Below are 20208 nucleotides of genomic sequence, written 5' to 3'. Positions count from 1 at the left end.
GTTTGCATTGTTTGAGTGTGGGTGTGGGGCTTTACAGTTATGCGGCTGATGGTGGAGGCTACACCACCCGGTAGCCAGAGGGTATCGGTTCTGGGTGGTGGCAAGCCTGGCCATTGACCAGAGAGGGCTCAGGAGGTCTGACCAACGGGAACATTCTGTTGCCTTGTTGTAAGGAATTGATTAAAGTGGCAATTCCTTGTTTTTCTAGGAGGTGGATGGAGCTGGATGTGCATGTTCTGCACTGTCCTGGCATGCTATTCTTTGCCTGGGACATAGGCATTTTAAAAAATCCTTTAAAGCTTTTGCATGGGAAGGAAAAATGCTTAGTGCACTCTCTCATTTCTGACTTTCCTAGCAATTCTCTAATCCTTCGGGGGGTTGCTCATTTACCTTTAGGTATTCTTTTGATCCTTGTAATTGGTCATTTGTTCATCTGAGATGGTGAAGCCTCATTCCAGCTCTGAATTTTTATTTTCTGTTTTTGTTCTCTCCAGTTCCTTTCTTGCATCATTATTTCTGTTTTGAGACCTGACTCTGCATCGGTGACTCTGCTGCCTAAATCTTCTGCACCTTTCCTTTATTCTTTGAATGAGACCAGTAGGATAGTTTTTAAGGGTTTATGTTTACCACTAACGATGATATCAGTCTCAATGACTGGTGCTATTTTACCCATTATAATTAGTAAAGGTTCAGACTCAGACCTGTGTATACTGCTTTTCTCTGCTTTGCTGTTAAATACTATTGGAGTGGTTACTGGTGAAGGGCATTTTAAGACTTTTACTGAAGATCAGTTCCCTGGTTGTAGATACTTGGTCATTTTAAATGTTTTATATTCCCTCTTCCAGATCATAGTATTTTCCCTACAGGGATAAACTATGCCTTCTGCTTGTCGTGTGTGTTAGAGGATTAAATCTTACGGGTGCATGCCTTTCATGCGTTGAGGCAGAACCTCATTAAAATTAAAGGGTTTTACTGAGTGACATTGATCTCATCTGTTTGCAATAACGAGTAATTGTATATGAAACTGTTAATTATCAGGAAACTGCTACGCATGCCTCTAATGCTTCATATGATTCCCATATTTTGTTTGATTAGATGGGCTGAATAAAGGTTGCACAATGTACTTTCACGTCAGAGTTGGAAAGCAGAGTCTTTCTTTGCTTAATCTTAATAAATTAATATTATATAAAATAAATAAATACATAAATCTTAATTTATTAAGACTTTGTTGATGAAATTTTTTTAATGAGATTAGTCTGGTAGGGCTTTCTTTGGGTTTTTTTTAAGGTTTCACATTGTCTGCCAGGTATTTTAAGAAGCTGCAGAACCTAAGTGCGTGTGTTGTGTTTCTCGTCTCTGGCAACTCAGCCAATTTTAAAAGAACTTCACACATCTGACTAATAAACCAAGCTACAGTTTTGATCTTGTAAACACTTACATGTATACGTAACTTTATTTGTGGAAGATGTTCTGGTGAGAATGTTCCTGTCAGCAAACTTTTTATATAAACAGGCTTGTTCGCAGTGCCGGGGTCGGTTGTATTAAAATCAGCTGGGGCAAATGATGGTATGCCATAGGCACCCGGTTATGCTGGGTTTCGAGATTGTTACCATTGGGCGCTGTATACCGGGGTGCAGAGACTTTTGGTCCCCTATGGTTCTGTTAGGTAGAGCTACCGTATAGGTTGAGAAAGACTGCCCCGTGTTGCTGCTTTTACTGGCCGATGTCCGCACGTTATGATTCAGCCCTTTATTTTTAGCTGCCTAATTGCGGCCAACTGCTGCACAGAACACAGATAAGGCAGCTAATTTTAATATGAAAATCACAGTAACATATTGAGTTCATTGTGAAAAAAAATTCTTTTTTGTTTTCTGGAATTGAAAGTAACTGGTGGTAGTGGTTTGTGGTTTTTTTTTTTTTTTTTTTTTTGCATAAAGGTCTGGTTCTCGCATTAAGCTCTTATGGAAAAAATACACTCAGAGAAGCAAAACATAATGAATATGACAGGATGAATATTCATGATTCTCCACATGACAGAGATATTTAATAATTTTTACAAATATGTAAGAATCTGTTTTGTTTATGGAAGACTTATCTCATTTTTAGAAGAGAGTTTCAGATATTTCTGACTGTGGGAATAAGCTTGAAAGGCGTGGAAGACAAAAGTAATGCCAGATTAGCATCCTTTAAAATAATGAGAAGAGTCATCATATCCCACTTTTCCCACGTGCCGAAATTGTCCCCCTTTCCTCTGACTCAGAGGTGGTCTGTGCGCAGAAGCAGCTGTAAAACTGACTTTCCCTACGCTGGGTAGCCATGGCCTGCCATCATGTCAACTGCTTTTTGTGTTTAAAGTTAGTATTTAGCTTGTACTTCTGAACAGTTTCACATATATAAGACTGGAACAAAAATGTGCATGCTGCTATGCACAAACCCCCCCCCCATACAACTGAAAAATCAAGGTAAGTTTCAGTTCGAGCTGGATCTGCTGTGGGATGTTGCCCACAATCAATGCTGTTAGGTGTTGCTATGCAGGTAGAGAAGTGTGCATTTTATCTGTGCTTGTAAGACGTTTTTGTTCTGCTCTTGTTTGGTTTATCCTCATCACTCTAGACACAGTCCCTCTTCTGCCTTTGTAGTAATTTTTTGCATTAGAAAACTGAACACTATGATTCTGTAAATAAAATAAATATTGTAGAAACTGGGTACAAATACAAAAATATGACTGTGAAAGAGAATATGTGTACGTTTTTTCTAGGGATTACAAAATACTATACTGTACATTATTTATGAAGTTGCCTAGATAGTGTGATCTTTATGTAGATGCTTTATATTTTTGAGCTGCTATGTGAATGTTTTGAATTCTTTATTTTTTTGTAAGTATATTTCCATATTCTTCCACAAAAAATTGGAGAAAAGAGGGTCAGAATGTTGGTGGGTAACTACAGTCAGTTACCTCTGTAAGAACCATTTTTAAGAGGTAAATTTAGATTTAAAGATGTTTTATTTGAAGACTACTGATGTCAAAGATACTTTTTATGTATTTTACATACCTTAATATTATATTATATTAGATGGAATATTATACTGGGTGGAAAAAGATTGTTCTCATAGAACTGTCTATTCTAACAGAAACTGGAAAATGTTTTGAATAAGTTGCTGGTAACGGTGGTTCTGATCTACCTTTTATTCTTATAGATCTATGAAGACCTTTCTACTCTCACAAAGTTCTTCTGTTAGCAAAGATCCTTTTTAGAAATGCAACCATGTAAAGTCATTCCTCATTCAATTTTCATTTTACATTTTGTGATGTACTGGGTTACAGTCCTAGACTCATCAGAAAGTCATATTTTCATCCCCATAATGTGTAGCATGCTGATTTTTATATAGTTCTGCCCTAACCAATGAGTGTAGTATCAGTTCATGTGCCTTTCAGAAACTTATTACATGGCTTTTTTACGGTTTTGTAAAAATGATATGAATTTGGCAAAATATCTTTCCCATGAATCTATATTTTGGGGGAAAGTAATTGCTTTTCTTGTAAGTCATTGTTAGTTCAGTGACATAACAGATATTAAATTATTTTTGCTGAGAATCAGTGTCAGGCTGACAGATCTCTTGTTACTTGAGTCATTCTTTCTGAAATATTGGTATAATATTAGATTTCTCCTAGTGCTCTGAACTTCCCCGGCGTCAACACTAATGGTCCAGATACAGCCCGAGATTGTTCTCGTGCATCTTGTGGTGGCAAATTACCTGGATTTGTCAATTTAACAAATGATCTGAAGTTAGTAGTGGTTATCCGTCATCCTCCTCAATTACTCTTAGATTGCAAAATATTCCGTCATATTTACGATACGTGTTACTGCTAAGAGCTACAGCTCAGATTTTCAAGTCATGATCTTAAAAACCTGCCAGTATGAGATTTTAAGTGCGCCTCTGAGCCTGTGCTGGAGCCCACCCTCCCCTGCCATGAGAACCGACGGGACGCAGCCCCAAAGCTCAGGCGGTGCTCTGAGGATCGCCCAAGCCCAGAGAAGGACATGCTTTATGCTCCCAAGCAGTTTTGTCCCAGGGTCCGCTGTATGAGGGCCAGGTTGTCAGGTGTGTTGTGTTGTAACACACGCACAGCCACGTTCTCCAGTAAGCTGATCATCGTTTTCCCACTGTGCCTAAACCCAGGGCTGACAGCGGCTTAGGGCCAAAAACAACAGCAGGATGCGGATGCATGGACTTGGAATTCTAGGAAATAATAGTGGATAAATAATATAATTTATTAGTGTAATGTTTTGAGATACTAGCACACCAGCACCTTATTATCAAGAGGGGTTTTGTTGTTGTATATTTTAAGGAGAACAATGAGATTTCTGTAAAGGAATTTTTATTCTTGGGAGAAGGATTGCAAGATAGTATAGGGGAGGATATGAAATTACTCTCTGAAAATTTAGCATGTAGGTGATGGAGGCTGGTTGTGTTTGGTTTTGTGTTGTTTTTTCTCCCCTGAGTTACTGCGGAACTCGAAAGTTCAGTGCTGAATGCAAGATGAGAGCTAAGATTGGGAATAGGCCAAGGCAGACCTTGAAAGTGAAGACAAAGCCCCTGTTTATTTCAGGGAACTGTGGGAGGTATTTAGAGACAGGAGACGTGATCCAGAGAGATGGATTAGTAAAATGACCTTTACAGCAGCATGATGAGCGAGGAAAAAAATTGCACTTATCAACCTCAAGGAAAATAATGATTGAAGTAGTCAGGACATGATTTTGATGTAAGTTTAGATGAATTTAAGCAATGTGACTAGATAGGAAGAGCTGTCTCTTAATGTAGTTGTGCAGAACAAATCTGTGAGATTTTGCTATACCTGGGAGGGACACCCTGGGAAGGGTCTGAGGTGGTGTCATGGCACAATTTACAGTCACCACAAAAGTAAGTGGTTGCAAATAGCATAGTTTTAAACTCTTTCATGTTTTTTGAAATTTGTTTTCTGATACTTATTGATGGTCCATATTCATTGCACAGAACAAATAGCTTTTTTGGGGGGGCTGGGCCATTTTCTGTGTTTCTAAACCGTAGTTTAATAATTTCTTCTTCAGCCAACCATTGCTTTCTCCTGGTGTCTTTTTGATTTCCGAATAGAATTCCTAATAAACGATGCCTTGCTTTTTAGTTGTATATTATCCCTTTTCCAGTTACATGTTTAGTCCTTTTTTTGTTGTTATACTGCTTTTACTTACTTTGACTTTTTTTAACAAAATCATTATTATAAATTCTTCCTCAGTTGTAAGTTTGTATCTGAATCAACAAGTTGTTGGTCACTTCTTGCTGTTTAATGTCCCTCAGCTGACTTGGCTCATAGCTGTGATATATTGGAGACTGCTCCAGTATCTCCTTTCCTAGCTCATTTATTTAAACTAGCTGCAAAACAAACTGTACTTTTTAATTATTGTGACTTGCATGAATAATACTACAACTATAGAAATCTATAAATGCTTCTCCAAACCTGAATGTGAAAAACCCCCCAAAACAATCAGGGCTCAATTGCCCAAGCCTAGTTGCGTTGGTGGGCACTTGCGCACATAGTCCCATCAGCTCCTTACTGAATATGTGTTTATTAACTGGCACGAAGCTGACTGTCTGAATCCCTTCTAGTCTAGGAGATATTGGTGATGCTTGTACTGAAAGCTTTCTGTGCAACACAAACTAATGCTGTTCCTCTAATCTTTTTTTTACAGTCTTACGGTAAAGGGGCAAGAAGAAAAAACCGATTTAAAGGATCAGATGGGAGTACATCTTCTGACACTACCTCTAACAGTTTTGTACGCCAGGTATGTGTTTTTCAGTTTTTAAAAGACCGGATGACTTGCTGATGTTAATGTTCAAGTAATTTTTTTTTTTTTTTTTTGGTAAATTGTCAAATCAAAGAGTGATACTGTAGCTTGAGAAATAGCAGAAGTCTCTGCCGGCACAATGAAAAATATTTGGTTGCTATTGTTTTGATCTTGGCAGAAAAATACTTTTTCATTTCTTATTCATTTCCATGTATAGTAGTTTTCATTATTTTTGTTACTCTAATGCCGTCAGGTGATTAAAGCTGGAGGAGGAGGCAGAGTCTGATGGGAGTGCCTAAAGTGGCAACATTTGGGAGAAAGCATCAAAACCCTACCAATGCTCAGGGTTTTCTTGCTTAAAATAGTGCTGTGCGAGGCAGTGCTAACTTAGATGCTTTCCTCCCACATCCCAGTGTTATTTTAAGGCATGGGTTGGAGGGGAAATCCCTGGCAGCGTTTGTCCCCATCGCACTGATGCTGAAAGTCCTGTAGAGGACGGAGTGGTGCCATAGGCTCCCGTGACCTCTGCCTACATGTCTCTCCCTCAAAGGGGGAGACCCAAGTGGACTCTCATGGGGATCCCAGACCTGTGTGGGTCCTTGGAGGACAGCTCAATCTGGCCAACAGAGGTGACAAAAAATGCAGGAAAGGGTATCCAGAGCCCAGGATGGTCTTTGACTGCAGAACGGTGCTATTGAAGCTGTGCTTTTATGGAAGGAGAGTGAGTTTTGATGCGCTTATGGTTGACAGCAACTTGGAGAGCATGAAGGGTAGCCAGAGCATCACGGTGACTGTGCCTGTGCACAGTCTTCATGCATTGGTTGTATCAGTACACATCTTCTGTTTGCAAAATTCTTCTGCTTTGTCCTGCTGTGATCATGTTAGCAGGTTTTATGATAGGCTGTTGATTTGATAAAGTCAGGCCCCTATTACATTTCAGAGTCTGTTGGACATAGGCGTGAAATATTAATTGATCATGGGAGTTTTTCAGTGGCAGTAAACAATATGAAGGCAGAAACCCTGCATCAATAAATTACTTACTTGTAACATTTTGTCCTGTTTAAAAATACTCTGAAAAAAGCAGTCCAAGTAGTGTTTGGGAGCAGCAACAGGATCTCCCAGTTCCAAGGAATCTTTGTAGGGAAATCCGTATTGCTGTTTTCCTTAGCCCCTCATGGATGTTGAATTCAGTCTGGCACACTTTTAGCAGAGTATGACTGTTTATTTTACACCGGCTGCACAAGGTTCTTTGCCTTTCTTGTTTACCTAAATTAAGTCTGAAGTTGGTCTCAAGTATCTCTCTTTGCTGTCATGAGAGGGAGCAAGGCAAAGAGGATGTAGCACAAGGAGGTGGATTATCAAACTACATCTAGATGTTGAGGTAGACTCCTGTAGTCAGTAGAGATCTGGTTGGCTCTGTAGACTGTGGGGCATGATTTATCAAATCTTCAAAACAGAGATATAAAACAGGGTTGGTGAGCTACAGTCTAAAAGTGTCTTTATCTTTCCCAGGGCTGTAAAGGGAGCATAGAGTGTGACTACCTCAAGTGTAGATTTTTACAGAAGAGATTTATGTATTTCCCTGAAATAGATCCAAATTCAGTAGTTACTCAAGCGATATAATACAAATGACTGAAAGGTGAAATAGGCTTCTGCAAAACACCAGAGATTTAATAGATTGCTGAAGCAAAACTCAGTTTTGAAATGGTGTTGTCACTGAAGATAATGAAGGGATGTTAATGGATAATTATATGTTATGTGACATTGTCCAAAATAAATTTAAAAAAAGAAAATCATCACAAAACATTCCTAGTAAGTAATGCACAGGCAGAGCTGTTCAAATTGTAGCAGATGTATGAGAGAAGTGTCTCTTCACAGTTGCTGCTGAGAGGTTTATTTCAGAGCTAGGACTGCATCTTCAACAGGCTCTCCTGCACTATTCTCCTCCTGGGACAGCTTGGTTTTCTCCTGCACTAAGGAATAATTGCCACCAGCGTGACGAGGGTGCCCAGTGCTCCAGATAATAAACAGAACGGGTGCAGTCGCTTTCTGCTGGCTCAGCTGCTGTGCCCTTCCCGGAACCTACCTCGGTGCTGCATATTGCTTGTCTCCATCTTTCTGGGACGACCTTTTGCGTGTTATAAATGGACATAATTGTTTTGCCATAGCCATTTATTTGCAGGAGAAAAAGTGACTCCAAGAATTTGGTGTTACCCCTGCGATGGGTGAAAGCTGCAGAAAAGCAGAGCGGACAAATGAATCCAAACCCAGTAGAACCAATGACGTATCCGTTTATTTTCCATTATTTTATTTTGGTGCTATCTTAAAGTCAATTTTTGCTTGGAATGGGGTTTGTGGGTTTTTTTGGCAGTGGTTTTGATCTACACATGGGATACACACAACCTGTTTGTTTCAGTGATGCTTATGATGCCTATAGCTGCCTTTTTTATTTTTCCAACTTCCTTTTTTCCCCCCTTGCTTCCTGTCTCCTTTCACATTTACTTCTTAACTTGTCCTGCAACTTTTATGTGCATCTCTACAAGTATTCCCTTCTGCACTCAAGAAGGAATCCTGGGATTGTCCTGAACATTTATTGCTAAGGTCTGCCTACATTCCTCATAAAGAAGAAAGAATGTTTGGAAGGTGCTTTTGTGCATATTTAGCTGGCCTGTCCTTAAACTGGGAGGGCTGCGAGAGGCATGCAGGTTCTTGTCGCAAGCATCGATGCAAAGCGGACATTTCCTAACAGAGACATACATTGGGGCTGGATAAAAGAAGACAGATATGTCTAGTCCTAAAGAAATGTTATGCATGTGGAAGGCAGTGGGAGGTATTGTGCAAGAGCAAGGATATAGTATTCAGCCTTTTGAATCCACGGAGCTGCTGGCCATTTAAGTTAAAGCTGCTGCAGGAGGGAGGGAGTTAGTATCCATTACTTACATTGACAAAGCTTTATTGTGTCTGCATTTTACTATTTCCTTAAGGACATATGCACTTCTGGCTCCAATGTGTACCTGGCAAATTTCCTGCAATGCATACCAAATGCTACAGTAGTAAAAATAATGCCAACTTAGTTTTATTTGAATGAGAGAGAACAAAGTAACATTTTATTCAAATTGCTTGAAAATTCCTGCTGTCGTATAAGGAGAATGAAATGCACTCTGCACAGCCCTGTGCGCAATGATCTTTTCCGTTTAAATCTGTTTTTCAGCGTGCTGAAATAGAGCAGAGCAATTTATCCAGTATTGTTTCTAATGTATATAAAAGAAACATTAAACTGAAGGAAGAGCATTTATATATATGTAAAATACAAATTTAAAAAAACGTTCTTTTCAGTCCAGTTAAACCTCCTCTGTACTGTGAATTTTATCTATTGATATAGATTTTTATTTCTATTTTTTACTTGTGACACTGTAAAACCGATGAGATCTTAGGAGAATGTTTTGGATCATGTTCTCTTTGTTTGTTACAAAAAATTGTTTGTTTAGTTTTGTCTCCAGAATATTATTGATGATGCTGGAGCTTAAAAAAATAACAACAACTTGGCCTTCCTTTCACTTGCCAGCAGCTACTGCTTGACTTTTCAGTAGCAGGAGAGGGAAGAATTTTTCCCCCCCTCTGTTGTGTTGTGAAGTTGTATGGGCAATTAAGCAGTGTATTTGGAAAGCAGAAGCATCATTGCACACCAATCAGCTCCTAACTGACTTTAATCAGTTGTCTTTAGGGAGCTAAAGAGCATTGTGTTATATAGTTTTCATCATCTTTTTTGAGCTTTGGAGTGATAAGCAGCTTGTTCTTAGGGTTAGCGATGAATTGGATCTGATCTCTACTTGCTGCCATTTTGACTGATGCATGGTAATGATTTTGTTCCCAAGGGTTTTTTCAAAATACGGATCAGACAAAATATTTTGCAGACAACACCGTGGCACTTCCCAGCAACATTATTTTAAGCAAATTGCATGTTCTGATAGCATTCCATGTTTTGTGGTTGCTCTTCTGGACCTGTCTTTGTCGAGGTTTTATTTTAAATCCTAATGATTAATCACAGAGGCAGTCTAGGTTGTTGGGATTTTTACGTATTGCAAAGGCAGATTAGATTGTGAAATAGACTGTAGACTATGGACTTGCTTACTAAAATATTTAAGGTTTTACAAATCTGTTTTTTTGCCTTTAAGTATTGGCTTGATGCCTGTTACACTGTGTTCACTCAAAAACACAGCTATAAATAATATGTAGGGAATTCATTATTCTTCTACTTTCCTCTAAGGACGTTTGCCTAGCTGTGTAATTACCTATTGAATTTTATGAATGGTAAAACTAAGATTTGCACTAAGAAATGATTTGAAAATATTGACTTAGTTTTGCTCATAAACATGCCTCTCAATCTTGAGTTCACCAGAGAACTGGGCCGTGTCAGAAATGTATTCCTCTTCTTTTAATTGCCTTTTTTTTTCCCCCCAGATATAGAGCTTAGCTTTGATTTATTTTTTTTCTTTTTCATGAGGGGAAGAGCTTATGTATTCAGCTCATACATGCAGCCTTCCAGTGAGGCAATGCATTTACAGGCTGAGCTGCAAAGAGCTGGTGTAGAGCGGGCACAGATATTAGCTTTGGTCTTAATGCCCGGTACTAACAATCTTATGCTGAAAACCTGCTTATGCTTTCTCTGCTAGGACTATTCCTGCTTCTTGAAGACTTTGTGTGAACAAGATTGTGGCTAGCCAGAAAATCTAAATAAATAATTAAAAAAGCTCATTTGCAAATTTATGTATTCTTACATCCTTTGTGTGCCTCTAATTATGAGACATGTTTGCCTTGTAGAGAAAAAAGGAGCTTTTCAGACTTGCGTTTAGCTTTTACACATAACAAAACGAGGTATGTCAGAGATTTTTAGAGCTATTGTGCAAACACTGATTGAAAATGTATTGAAATGTATACCTACTGCTCCGCTTAATTTTCTCGTCTTTTATTTCTGATGCTAATGTCTGGGCATATTTTGTTAGGTTCAGGTTTTTTCTGGTCTGATTCTGCTGATTTCACTGAAAGCCACAGCAGTGATTCTTGTGGTGTGTGCTTGCTATTGTGGTTGCATTGAAGCCTTACGCAAGTGATAAGTACTAGAACATCTGCTTATTTGAAACACATTAGAACTGTTATTTTGTGGGGTTTTAATTTGATGGAATTGTGGTATCCTATGTTTTTCACTGTGAATTATAAGTTTTTGAAGGAAATGTATTGCACTTGGATAAAGCCACCTTACACTGAGGTTGGTATATGGAGTATGATGTCTGTACTGCTGTGTTCTGGCATTAGCAGGAGCCACCAAACTTTGCTGTTAAGGCCAGTGTGTGACCTTAAATCATGGGCAGGCAATGTAGTTTCAGGGTGATGTGCTGTTCGTATCGAGCAACGTTAATCGGTTTTTAGTCAAATCCAGTGAGTCTGTATTTGTTATGATACAAAACTAGGTAATGTCTCTAGGAGTAGCACTAGTATGGGAAAGCGACTATTTTTTATGTATGTCTTGCCGTATGAAGTATACCAAGTTCACAGCGGAAGAGTGGGCGAAGCACGTAGAGCAGTGTAGGGATTCATAAGAATATGTCAGTTCAGCTGTTGATGTAGAGTTTCATTCATGGCTGATATCTCAGTTCCTCAGTCATGTCGTAAAAACCAGCTGGATGGAGGAGTGGGAGGAGGACAGCTTTTAGAAGAGGCCTGGCCGGGGGGTGTGTGGCTGGAGGGAGGAAGGGCGGAGGGAGGAGAAAGGGACTTTCCCTTCTGGTGGCAGTTGTGAAGCTGCACTTCAGGCTCTGTAGACATGGGAAAATCACATTAGGCTAATTGAGCTATACATTTCCTCAGCTGTAGTAAGGGTTTGAAAAGTCTCCTTTTTTGGCCTGGAGAGAAAAGAACAGATGCCCCTATAAAGCATGGGATTTTGGCACGCATGACTGGAGGGGAGATGGCTGAGAAAAACCCAGCGGAAAGGAAGTTCATTTGCGGACTTCAATTCTTTCATGGGCCCTTTTTTGCCTCAAATGGTTTCTAAGAATAGAAATCAAAATGCTGCCATGTGTTTAAAAAAAAAACAAACAAAACAAAACCCACACACCCTCTAACCAAAACAAACAGGCAAAACATCATAAAACTCTCCTTATACATCTGTTTACTCTTTTTGTAACAGGGTGTGAGAAAATTACAGGGGGGAACAACTAAATATAATACTTTATTAAAAACTGAAGGATATGAGCCCTCCTTATAGCCTGTTTGATGTTTGCATGCAGCTGAAGTCAACACATCCTTTTCCAAGCAGCAGTGGGAACTATGAAATTTTGAAGATGGGGCTCATATCTAATGGCTGCTGAGATGATTGCCAGTGTTGCTTTTGAGCTCCCTACGATGATGGGTGGGTGTTGCCAGATGTCAGAGAGGCCATATGTGGCCTCCTGAGAAGATGTGGGGAGAGGTGAGCCCTGAGGTGGGAGGTGGCATCCCCGCCGGTGGCAGCTGCTGGACCTTCTCCTTTGCCATTCCCGTTGCTGCCATCTCACGTGTGTCCTGGCTACGTGCTTCTCCTCTGGGTCTATCAGGGAGAGGAGAAATGGGGCTTTCCAGCTGCTCAGGAACTACCACAGCCTGCACTCAAGTTCGGCAGCGTCAGGTGCGTCCCTTTGTAGTGGAGCGTTCGAAGAGTGCGACAGGATTTGTGTGTCCCTGAGCCACATGGGATTTCTGCAGGTGACAGGGCTGCTGCAGTGCTGCAGGGGAGGAGGAGGAGGCAAAGGCTCAGCTGCTCAGGCAGGCAGAGGTGTGAGGGTTTTTTAAGCAGTTAGGCAAACTGATGGAGGTAAAGTATCATCTTTGCAAGTTTGCTGAATATACAGTTGGAGACTTTTCCATCATAGTGCATGGCATAGGGAATGAGCAGAAAGGCTTAAGCCTAACTGTGTTTTTAGGCTTTCTCTTTGGCCAAATATCTTCATGACTGGCAATTGCCCTCTGGCAGTCTCCGTCTTCCAGTTTTGTGCTAATCAGAGTGTGCTTTGCGTGAGCTGAACCTCTCAAAGCCTTACAGCTGCACCGAGAATCTCCTTGCCTGTATTTGTTGGTCTTTTGGGTGGGGTATAGCGGGAGCTCCAAGAAAAAAACTACACAGTTGTAAACAGTTAAGATCAAAATTAGGAAGAGAATTGAATGAGAATCAAGTGTTTTGTTTTGTCCCCTGCTTCTCCCAGGAAATTCACTGTGGTTTCTAGTTCTTGTGTGCAGCATTGTCTTACTCAAAATAATTTTAAACATTGTGGTGAGATGCAAGGTTCTATTATATGCTATCATAGATGTCTTCTAGTTATAGTTAGCACAGACATACAAAGTATCTGCAACGGGACAAGAGTTCCGATGCATAAATTTAATTATAGCTAAGGAAAAAAAGTAAAAAATAATTTATGAAGAAAAATACAGTATATTGACAACTTTTTCTTACAAGCCTATCTAGTTGGAGTGGATGTGTTTTGGGGTTGTTTTTTTATTTTTATTTTTTTTTTTAAATGGAGCAGTCCCTTGGAAATGTTTTCTTTAACAAGGCCTTAAAATATAGGGTTTTTTTGAGAACTAAGGTGGTTTAAGTCACTTGCAAAGTTCAAGTTTATATTTATATGTGAATACTATAAACATAGCTGCTGACTTAGCTCCTTTTAAGGGAAATTAAATCTGAAATGATTTTTGTCATTTTAAATATTGCATTCAGAGCTTGCATTTATGCTGTATGGTTTTGATTGGGAACGAATGTCTAACACAAGGAAACAGTTTGGTCCTCTGTAAAGCAAATGTCACCTTCCACTCCAAAATGCAAGCAGTTTCAAGGGAAAATAATTGCTGGTTGGCCGATGTGCAGCAAGCTGCTTCAGTTTCTCTTTGGCGTGGAGCTTGGCTGCTCCCAGTCACTGGGAGGGCTCAGGGAGTAAAGAAAGGTACTTTGCAATTAGCCAGAGGGATCTACTGAATCTTTTGTCTTTCATGATACCCCACCAGTATGTTCCTGCTCAAACTCAGGAATGTTATACCTCACTAAATAGATATATTACAACGTATACAAGTGCCATTTCTGTCCAATTAGTCATGAAGTTGCCAGTTTTATGGGCAGTTGCAGCAGAAAGCTGTCTTTGCTTGGGCTATGTATTTAGACAGTACTTCCAAAACTGATTATATATTTCTGTAGATTTGAATGTTGCTTTTTTCGTCTGATCTCACTCAGACTTTTCTTTGCTGGAATATCAGGTTCATTGAGAAGCTTCATGCTCCACTCCTTCTAAAATGAATTGTAAATCTTCAAACAAATTTACAGTAAAGCTTTTTTGTGGCCATTGAATTACAGAGTGGCATCCGTGTGAGGACAATTAGTGCACTTTTTTTTCACTGATGCTCACATAATGTTTTAGTTCCCAAATATGACTGGCCTGAAAAATAGTAGGACCTGAAACAGTCCTAGGTATATGAAAAACTGGAAAGCTACCCTTCCTCAAAATCTGATATTGTGGGATATCTGAATTCTTCCACCTCTGCCAAAGGAAGTCATTAATAATCCTGCTGAGAAGCGTAGCGTTAATTCTAAGCTCCACATAAACCTGTAGCAACCTATATGATAAATGATTGTCATCAGAGGGTTTACCCGTAGGATAATCAAGTCTTGGGTAGGAAAGAGAACTGGTTCTTGCAAACAAGTGAGGAGCCGAAAGAGGGGAGGACAGGCGAAGTGAAAAAGGGAGAAATATATCTCTATATGCCTTTGATGTTGCCCTCCTATTGCCCCCAGTGATATTTTTGAGTTTTCAGTTGTTTTGCAGATTGAACTGGAAAATATTTCTGAAATTTGGGAAGGCTGTTACAGGATGAAAACTAGACTTCTGCATTTATGCTGAATTAGCTTGACATGCTATGTCTTTTGTGTTAGAAATGCAGCTTTAAGCCACGGTTGATTAGTTGGCTCTCAAAGGTCTGCTTATCAGATGCTACTTTTGGAGGAACTGAGTTGTAGGCAGGCGCCATTGTTCCTGTAGAAACAGTGAAGCATGGTTAGTTGGGTTTATTTTTCCTACAAACTATGAAAATTATAGTATATGTTCAGTAATCTCCCCTTACTAGTTTTCTAAAAACATGTTATTGCATGCATAGCTCTCTGAAAAACAAATCATTCATTGTCCACCTTCTTTGACCTTATTTACTTTTTAGGAATTCTTTTGAAAACAGTAATGTGTCAAGGAAATGTTTGCTTATAATAAGAAAAGATTAAAGATTATTTCAGCCTTGTCCTTGAAATAATTGCTGAGGAAATTGCCAGAGTTAGTAATAGAGTATAATCAGAAGTCGATTGGTTTAACGTATGTCTTCTCAACATTACCTACAATTTGTCCATCGTCTGCCATTTATACTGAAGTGGAAATAAAATGCTTTCTTAATCTGCTTGTATTCTTAAATAACACGCTAAAATAATATGTTAAAATAAAATTGCCCATGATTTTCAGAAATAATGTTTGAACTTCAAACTACTCCATCAGTAGTTTGAAGATATCAAAGGGTAAAATTTACAAAATCTTCATGTTTCTGTTGTTATGTGAGAAAAGTGAACAGTATTTAAAATGCTGTTACAGACATGACAAAGAAACGAAAGCACATTAATAGATTTGACCAACTATGCTGTTACTATACTTTGAAATCTGAATGTAGAAAATGAGTCAACAGCTTATATAATAAATAAGTGTGGTGATAAAGTGTGGTGTTGAGATAAAGCCTCCGAATGAAATGACACAGCCAAGTGGAAGAGGGACAGCATCAGTTGGAGGCCTAAGAAGCAGTGATTCATTGGAGATAGTCTGGAAGAACTGGCAGTGTGCTGTGTGCTTTTTTTTTTTATGGAAACGACTTAACTCTGGAAGGTTTAAGATTTTTCTAATCTATTTGATTAACTGCTCATAAGCAAGAGCTACTTAGACCACTACTTAAATTTTTTGCACAGTGTTCAGCCTACGTGTGATATTTGTTTATTTTAGAAAGAGTGCATGCAAGTTAAAATATCTTGAATTTGCATTGTTAGGTAAAATACTGCTGAAGGTTTTGAAGAGAGAAACTGCTTGGAGGTTATAATGCTCTTGTCAGCAGTTTTGCAGAAAATTTTGGGATTACCTCCCATAGGTAGTGTTTGAACTTAAAGAAAACCTATATACATTAGCAGTATGCAGTTCTTATTTGAACCACCGCTTATATCTGTATTTCGTTTTTAAAGTGCATGCTTTGCCATTCTCTCAGCAGTGCAGCCCTGGCTAGCTATGGCAGTTGAAGCCAGTCACTCTGCCAGTGTCCTTGTGGTAGACAGTGGGCGTGAGAAGGGCTTGCGCCAACCAGTCATCCATAGATTAGGTCATTCTCCCTTCCTCTACTCTGAGGCAAATCCGCTGATACCCATTTTATGATGCTCTGATGCCTCTCTCTCTTTGCATCTGTTTCCCAAAATCCCAAGTTAAACTAGCTAGATAATTTATTAATGCTGTATTAAAACTTTTGTATTGGAAGTTTTCTGTTTACCACAAAACATGCTCTTTCTTAAACCCAAGTGACTAGTTCTAAGTCTCTTGGGCTCGGATGCAGGCAAGGGAGCACTGCTAGTGAATTGAAACTGTGCAGGGGAACGCCACACATCCAGAAAACATGTGATCGCCAGGTCCATGTCAAAGCTTGGGGTTCATACGGGCCTGCAGCCAAGGTTTTCACTGAGATATGCAGAGCATCTGCATATCTGCACTTTGAGGTATCTAATTCTCATGTGCACTAAACTAACTTGTAATGAAAAGTATTACCCTCAGGTCCAGGTCTTGTTAGGAGTCTACCTGTGAAGAAGATGAATTTAGAGGAGGAGTCCAAAGTAAGGCCTTTTTTTTTTTTTTTTTTTTTTTCTCCCCTCCAACAGAACAGTGGCTTTCCTTTTCCAGTCCGGCTCAAGAGTCCCATCTCAACCCAGTAGACTCTTTTGTGTTTCTTCATCTCTTTGCTCAACTGTATGTTTTTTTGCATCTGCCTGAATAGCTTGTCAAATAGACACAACTAACATAAATCCTGCAGAAACCCTCTGAACAGATTATGTGAGCTACTCTGTCTTGAAAATGAGCCAAGAAATGTCATCTTTCTTCCAGTGGGGCTGGATTCTTTTATTCCCACTCACAGCTAGGGTCTCTGGTGGCACACTTGAAAATGAACAATCTAAGCCACAACTAAAAAATGTAACAAAGGATTGAGAAGCAAAGCATATTCTGTACGCTGCCTGTATTATATCTCCTAAATGCAGTTTCCTTTATATGCAAATGATACCCGTTAACTGTTTATGAGCCACAGTCACATTTATTATAAGCCTCAGATGAGAGATATTCCCTAATTTACAATAACTTGTTAAAGTTTTGTTGGTTGGCTGCTCTTGAATGATGAAAAGAATATTTTTTAAAATTTACATCTAAGGTTTCTGTAAGTCGTCTTGATGTATACATCCCATGTTAACTGATGGACTCACGGTCATGACGTGTGGTAAGGTTTGTGGGCTTCGTGAATATGGTACTGACCAAGAGGTTCAAGACACTGTGAGGGACTTGACATCTCGGTAGGTAAATGAATGCAGAGTGCTCACAAATCTGTCAGGTCAGTGTAAGGATTTATGAGCTGTTCTTTACTCCATCAAAATCTAAACTCCATTTCTAAAAAGAATGGAGTTGTATTACCCAATAGATATCTCATATATCCTTAGCAGGCCACTTTTTTTTTTTTTTTACCCTCTTGGAACTTGGCAAAGTTTTCTAGAAGGAAGTAGTAAATTTAGAAAAGATAGAAATAATTCCTTTGTTGTCTGCAACTTAGCTTTTAGATCGCTATTTCAGAGATCCCTGTCTCTTACTTCTGGCAATCAGTTAACTTTCTTCAAGTATCTGTAGACTGTCATCATCTCGGACAAATGGATATGTGTTATAATTACACTGGGATAGTTTACATACACCTTGCCTATTTCCACCTGTCTTCCATGCTTTTTGAAGGACCCATATCTGAAAGACTGATGTCATAAATAATTACTTTATGATACCAAGAGAAAGAGTTTTAATTTAAACACTTATTCGTACCAAAAGAATAAAAAAACCGAATAGTGTTCATCTCAGACCAAAGAAGATCTGAAACGTTGTGAAAAAATAAAACTCTGTGGTTACATTTGCACTCCAATTCTCCCTCTAGAACCTGGAGACTTCCTCTGAATCTCTCAGGACTGTGTACTTACAAGTATTGGTAGTTCTAGAAATCTTACATACTTCCAGTTTGATCATGAACATTTTAAGTAGAAAGGTTTTTTGCTATGGATCTATATATAAAAATTATATATATAAAATTTACACATATTTTACACGAATCTATAAATCAATATCTATTTATCTCTATACATATAATGACCAAACACCTGGCAGTCTCAGGTACACAGCAGTATCACATTTTATCCTTCCTGCAATTTTCGCTATTCAGAGGGCAGCTCAGAACTTACTTAATTGGTCCCTGTTACATGCCTGAAAGTCAATGTGGTGAAATCCAATTTAACACAACTTAAGAATTTGGCATTTAATCTGGTATTCTTCTTTCTATCAGCAATTGGCTTTCTACTTTGGCAAGATTCGTCGTGTCAGTCCAGAGCTAAATCCTTACTCCATGCTCAGGAAATCCTTTGGTCTCCTTTGACATGTGATGTCATGCACTTTTTGTTATGCTACACCTTGTGCTTTCTCACAAAGCAGGGTCAGCTAAATCTAGGGCTTATTTCCAGCATGTATCAACTGTATCTGCTTTGGAAAATGTCCTATTAGTTCTTCCAGAAATGGTAAATGAGCCCAGAAACACAGAAAAATCTGTATCTTTGGTACTTCATCTCCTGCTTGTAACTATAGCTATGGATGTTTCATTGTTGATGTGAGGAAGCACTTGTAGGTGACTTACATTTAGCTGGGAGTTACTAATCACCAGGGGAAACAGAGAAATGAAATAATAATGAAACCCACTCCTGCAGTATTTGCTTGATTAAAGGAAAGAGGGAAAGTTCATCCATGGGAACAGGTAGGGTCTGAGGTATTATAATTTTGGCAGATCTTTGCTTCATTTGTGCTTTTATCACCTCTGCAGAACAAAAGTGCACAGCTTGCCCCCCGGCCCCAGTCGGGAAGGGAGTCAGTCTTTGTGATGGTTCCCTTGGGGTTGCTTTGAGCTGGATCTGCTTGTGCTGCACTCCTGACTAAAGACTGAAGCATGTTGTTCAGAAGGTGGCATTCATCTGCTCCATTTTTCTAATTTTTGTGCTGTAAAACATACAAAAAACCTGTTTAGGCTTGCCAGTTACGTTGGTTCTGCAGGCCATTTACAAGGAGAGACAAACCTTGGCTGGATGAAATTACTAACTCTGCTGTTTCCAAGGTAGTTTTAATTTTCTGTTGTTGGGAAATTTGTGGTCAGTCAGCTTACAATTCTGGATCAATTTACACATTGGAAAAGAAGAGTTCTTCATTTAGACATTGAATTCCTTCCTCTTATTGCCTGACTATTTGGTAGACATTGGACTTGGGGGAAATCCTATTCTGAGCTTATACAAAACTTAAACACAAAGTTTCTAGGCAGACTTTCTTGGCAGCACACGTAAGATTTTATTTTTCATGTTAGAAAAGTTCGCTGTATTTATAAGACTGGTATTATTCATGTTTTTTCAGAACACATACTTGAAGTCAAGCAGCTGCAACTTACGGTTAATCTGGCAAACATTTACCTCTCTGCTTACTCTGAGTATTGCTCAGGGATTTTTCTCTACCAGCTCTTCGTAAGGCTTTTTGAACGGTCTCACCAACGTGGTTCTGCCAGCTGTGGAATAGGACCTTAACTTGGTCTTACTTGTAGTCATGGACCTTCTTTTCAAGTCTGTTTAACTGTATATGCATCATTACATTTTTCTGTGAAAGTGGTATTTTAATGGTCACTCGAGTTGGAAATACAATAGCCCTTATGTTTCCAGTAAGACAGGATCTGTCTCAAAAGACATCATTGGTTTTATCACGTAAGTCATCCCCAAAGCAGAACACTACCAAATCTGAAATGTGTATAAAACCGTCTCTGCCAGCTCGGGAAAGTGCTTCTCATTGTTTTGACTCGGCTGATGAGAGGGTTTGCCAGCCACCGGGGCAAGGAGACACCCCTCAGACAAGTGGGCGAGCTGCTGAAGATTAATTTACCAATGCTGGCAGCTACCAGACTGTGGGCTTGCGCTGGCTTGCTGGGGCGGTGAGGCTGTACAGGCTGCTCAGGCTGCTGTAAGGCGAAGGGTCTG

The 20208-nt window shown here is 39.3% G+C and overlaps 1 protein-coding gene across 3 annotated transcripts in view; it reads left to right on the top strand.

Annotated features, from left to right (window-relative positions):
- The window catches only part of CACNB2 (calcium voltage-gated channel auxiliary subunit beta 2), a 262351-nt gene that overhangs the window by 6395 nt on the left and 235748 nt on the right, over nucleotides 1-20208 (top strand). For 2 of the 3 annotated variants that reach the window (XM_075492690.1, XM_075492691.1), the window contains exon 2: nucleotides 5730-5822. In XM_075492690.1, the coding sequence (XP_075348805.1) occupies nucleotides 5730-5822 (93 nt within the window). Of the gene's footprint in view, nucleotides 1-4881; nucleotides 4924-5729; nucleotides 5823-20208 lie in introns of those variants that run through there. The other variant, XM_075492692.1, reaches the window with a different exon arrangement.

This window comes from Mycteria americana, chromosome 2 (assembly GCF_035582795.1).
Source record: "Mycteria americana isolate JAX WOST 10 ecotype Jacksonville Zoo and Gardens chromosome 2, USCA_MyAme_1.0, whole genome shotgun sequence".
NCBI classification, from domain to species: domain Eukaryota; kingdom Metazoa; phylum Chordata; class Aves; order Ciconiiformes; family Ciconiidae; genus Mycteria; species Mycteria americana.
Note: the sequence above shows the minus strand (reverse complement) of the source record. Positions and strands in the feature narration are given on the sequence as shown.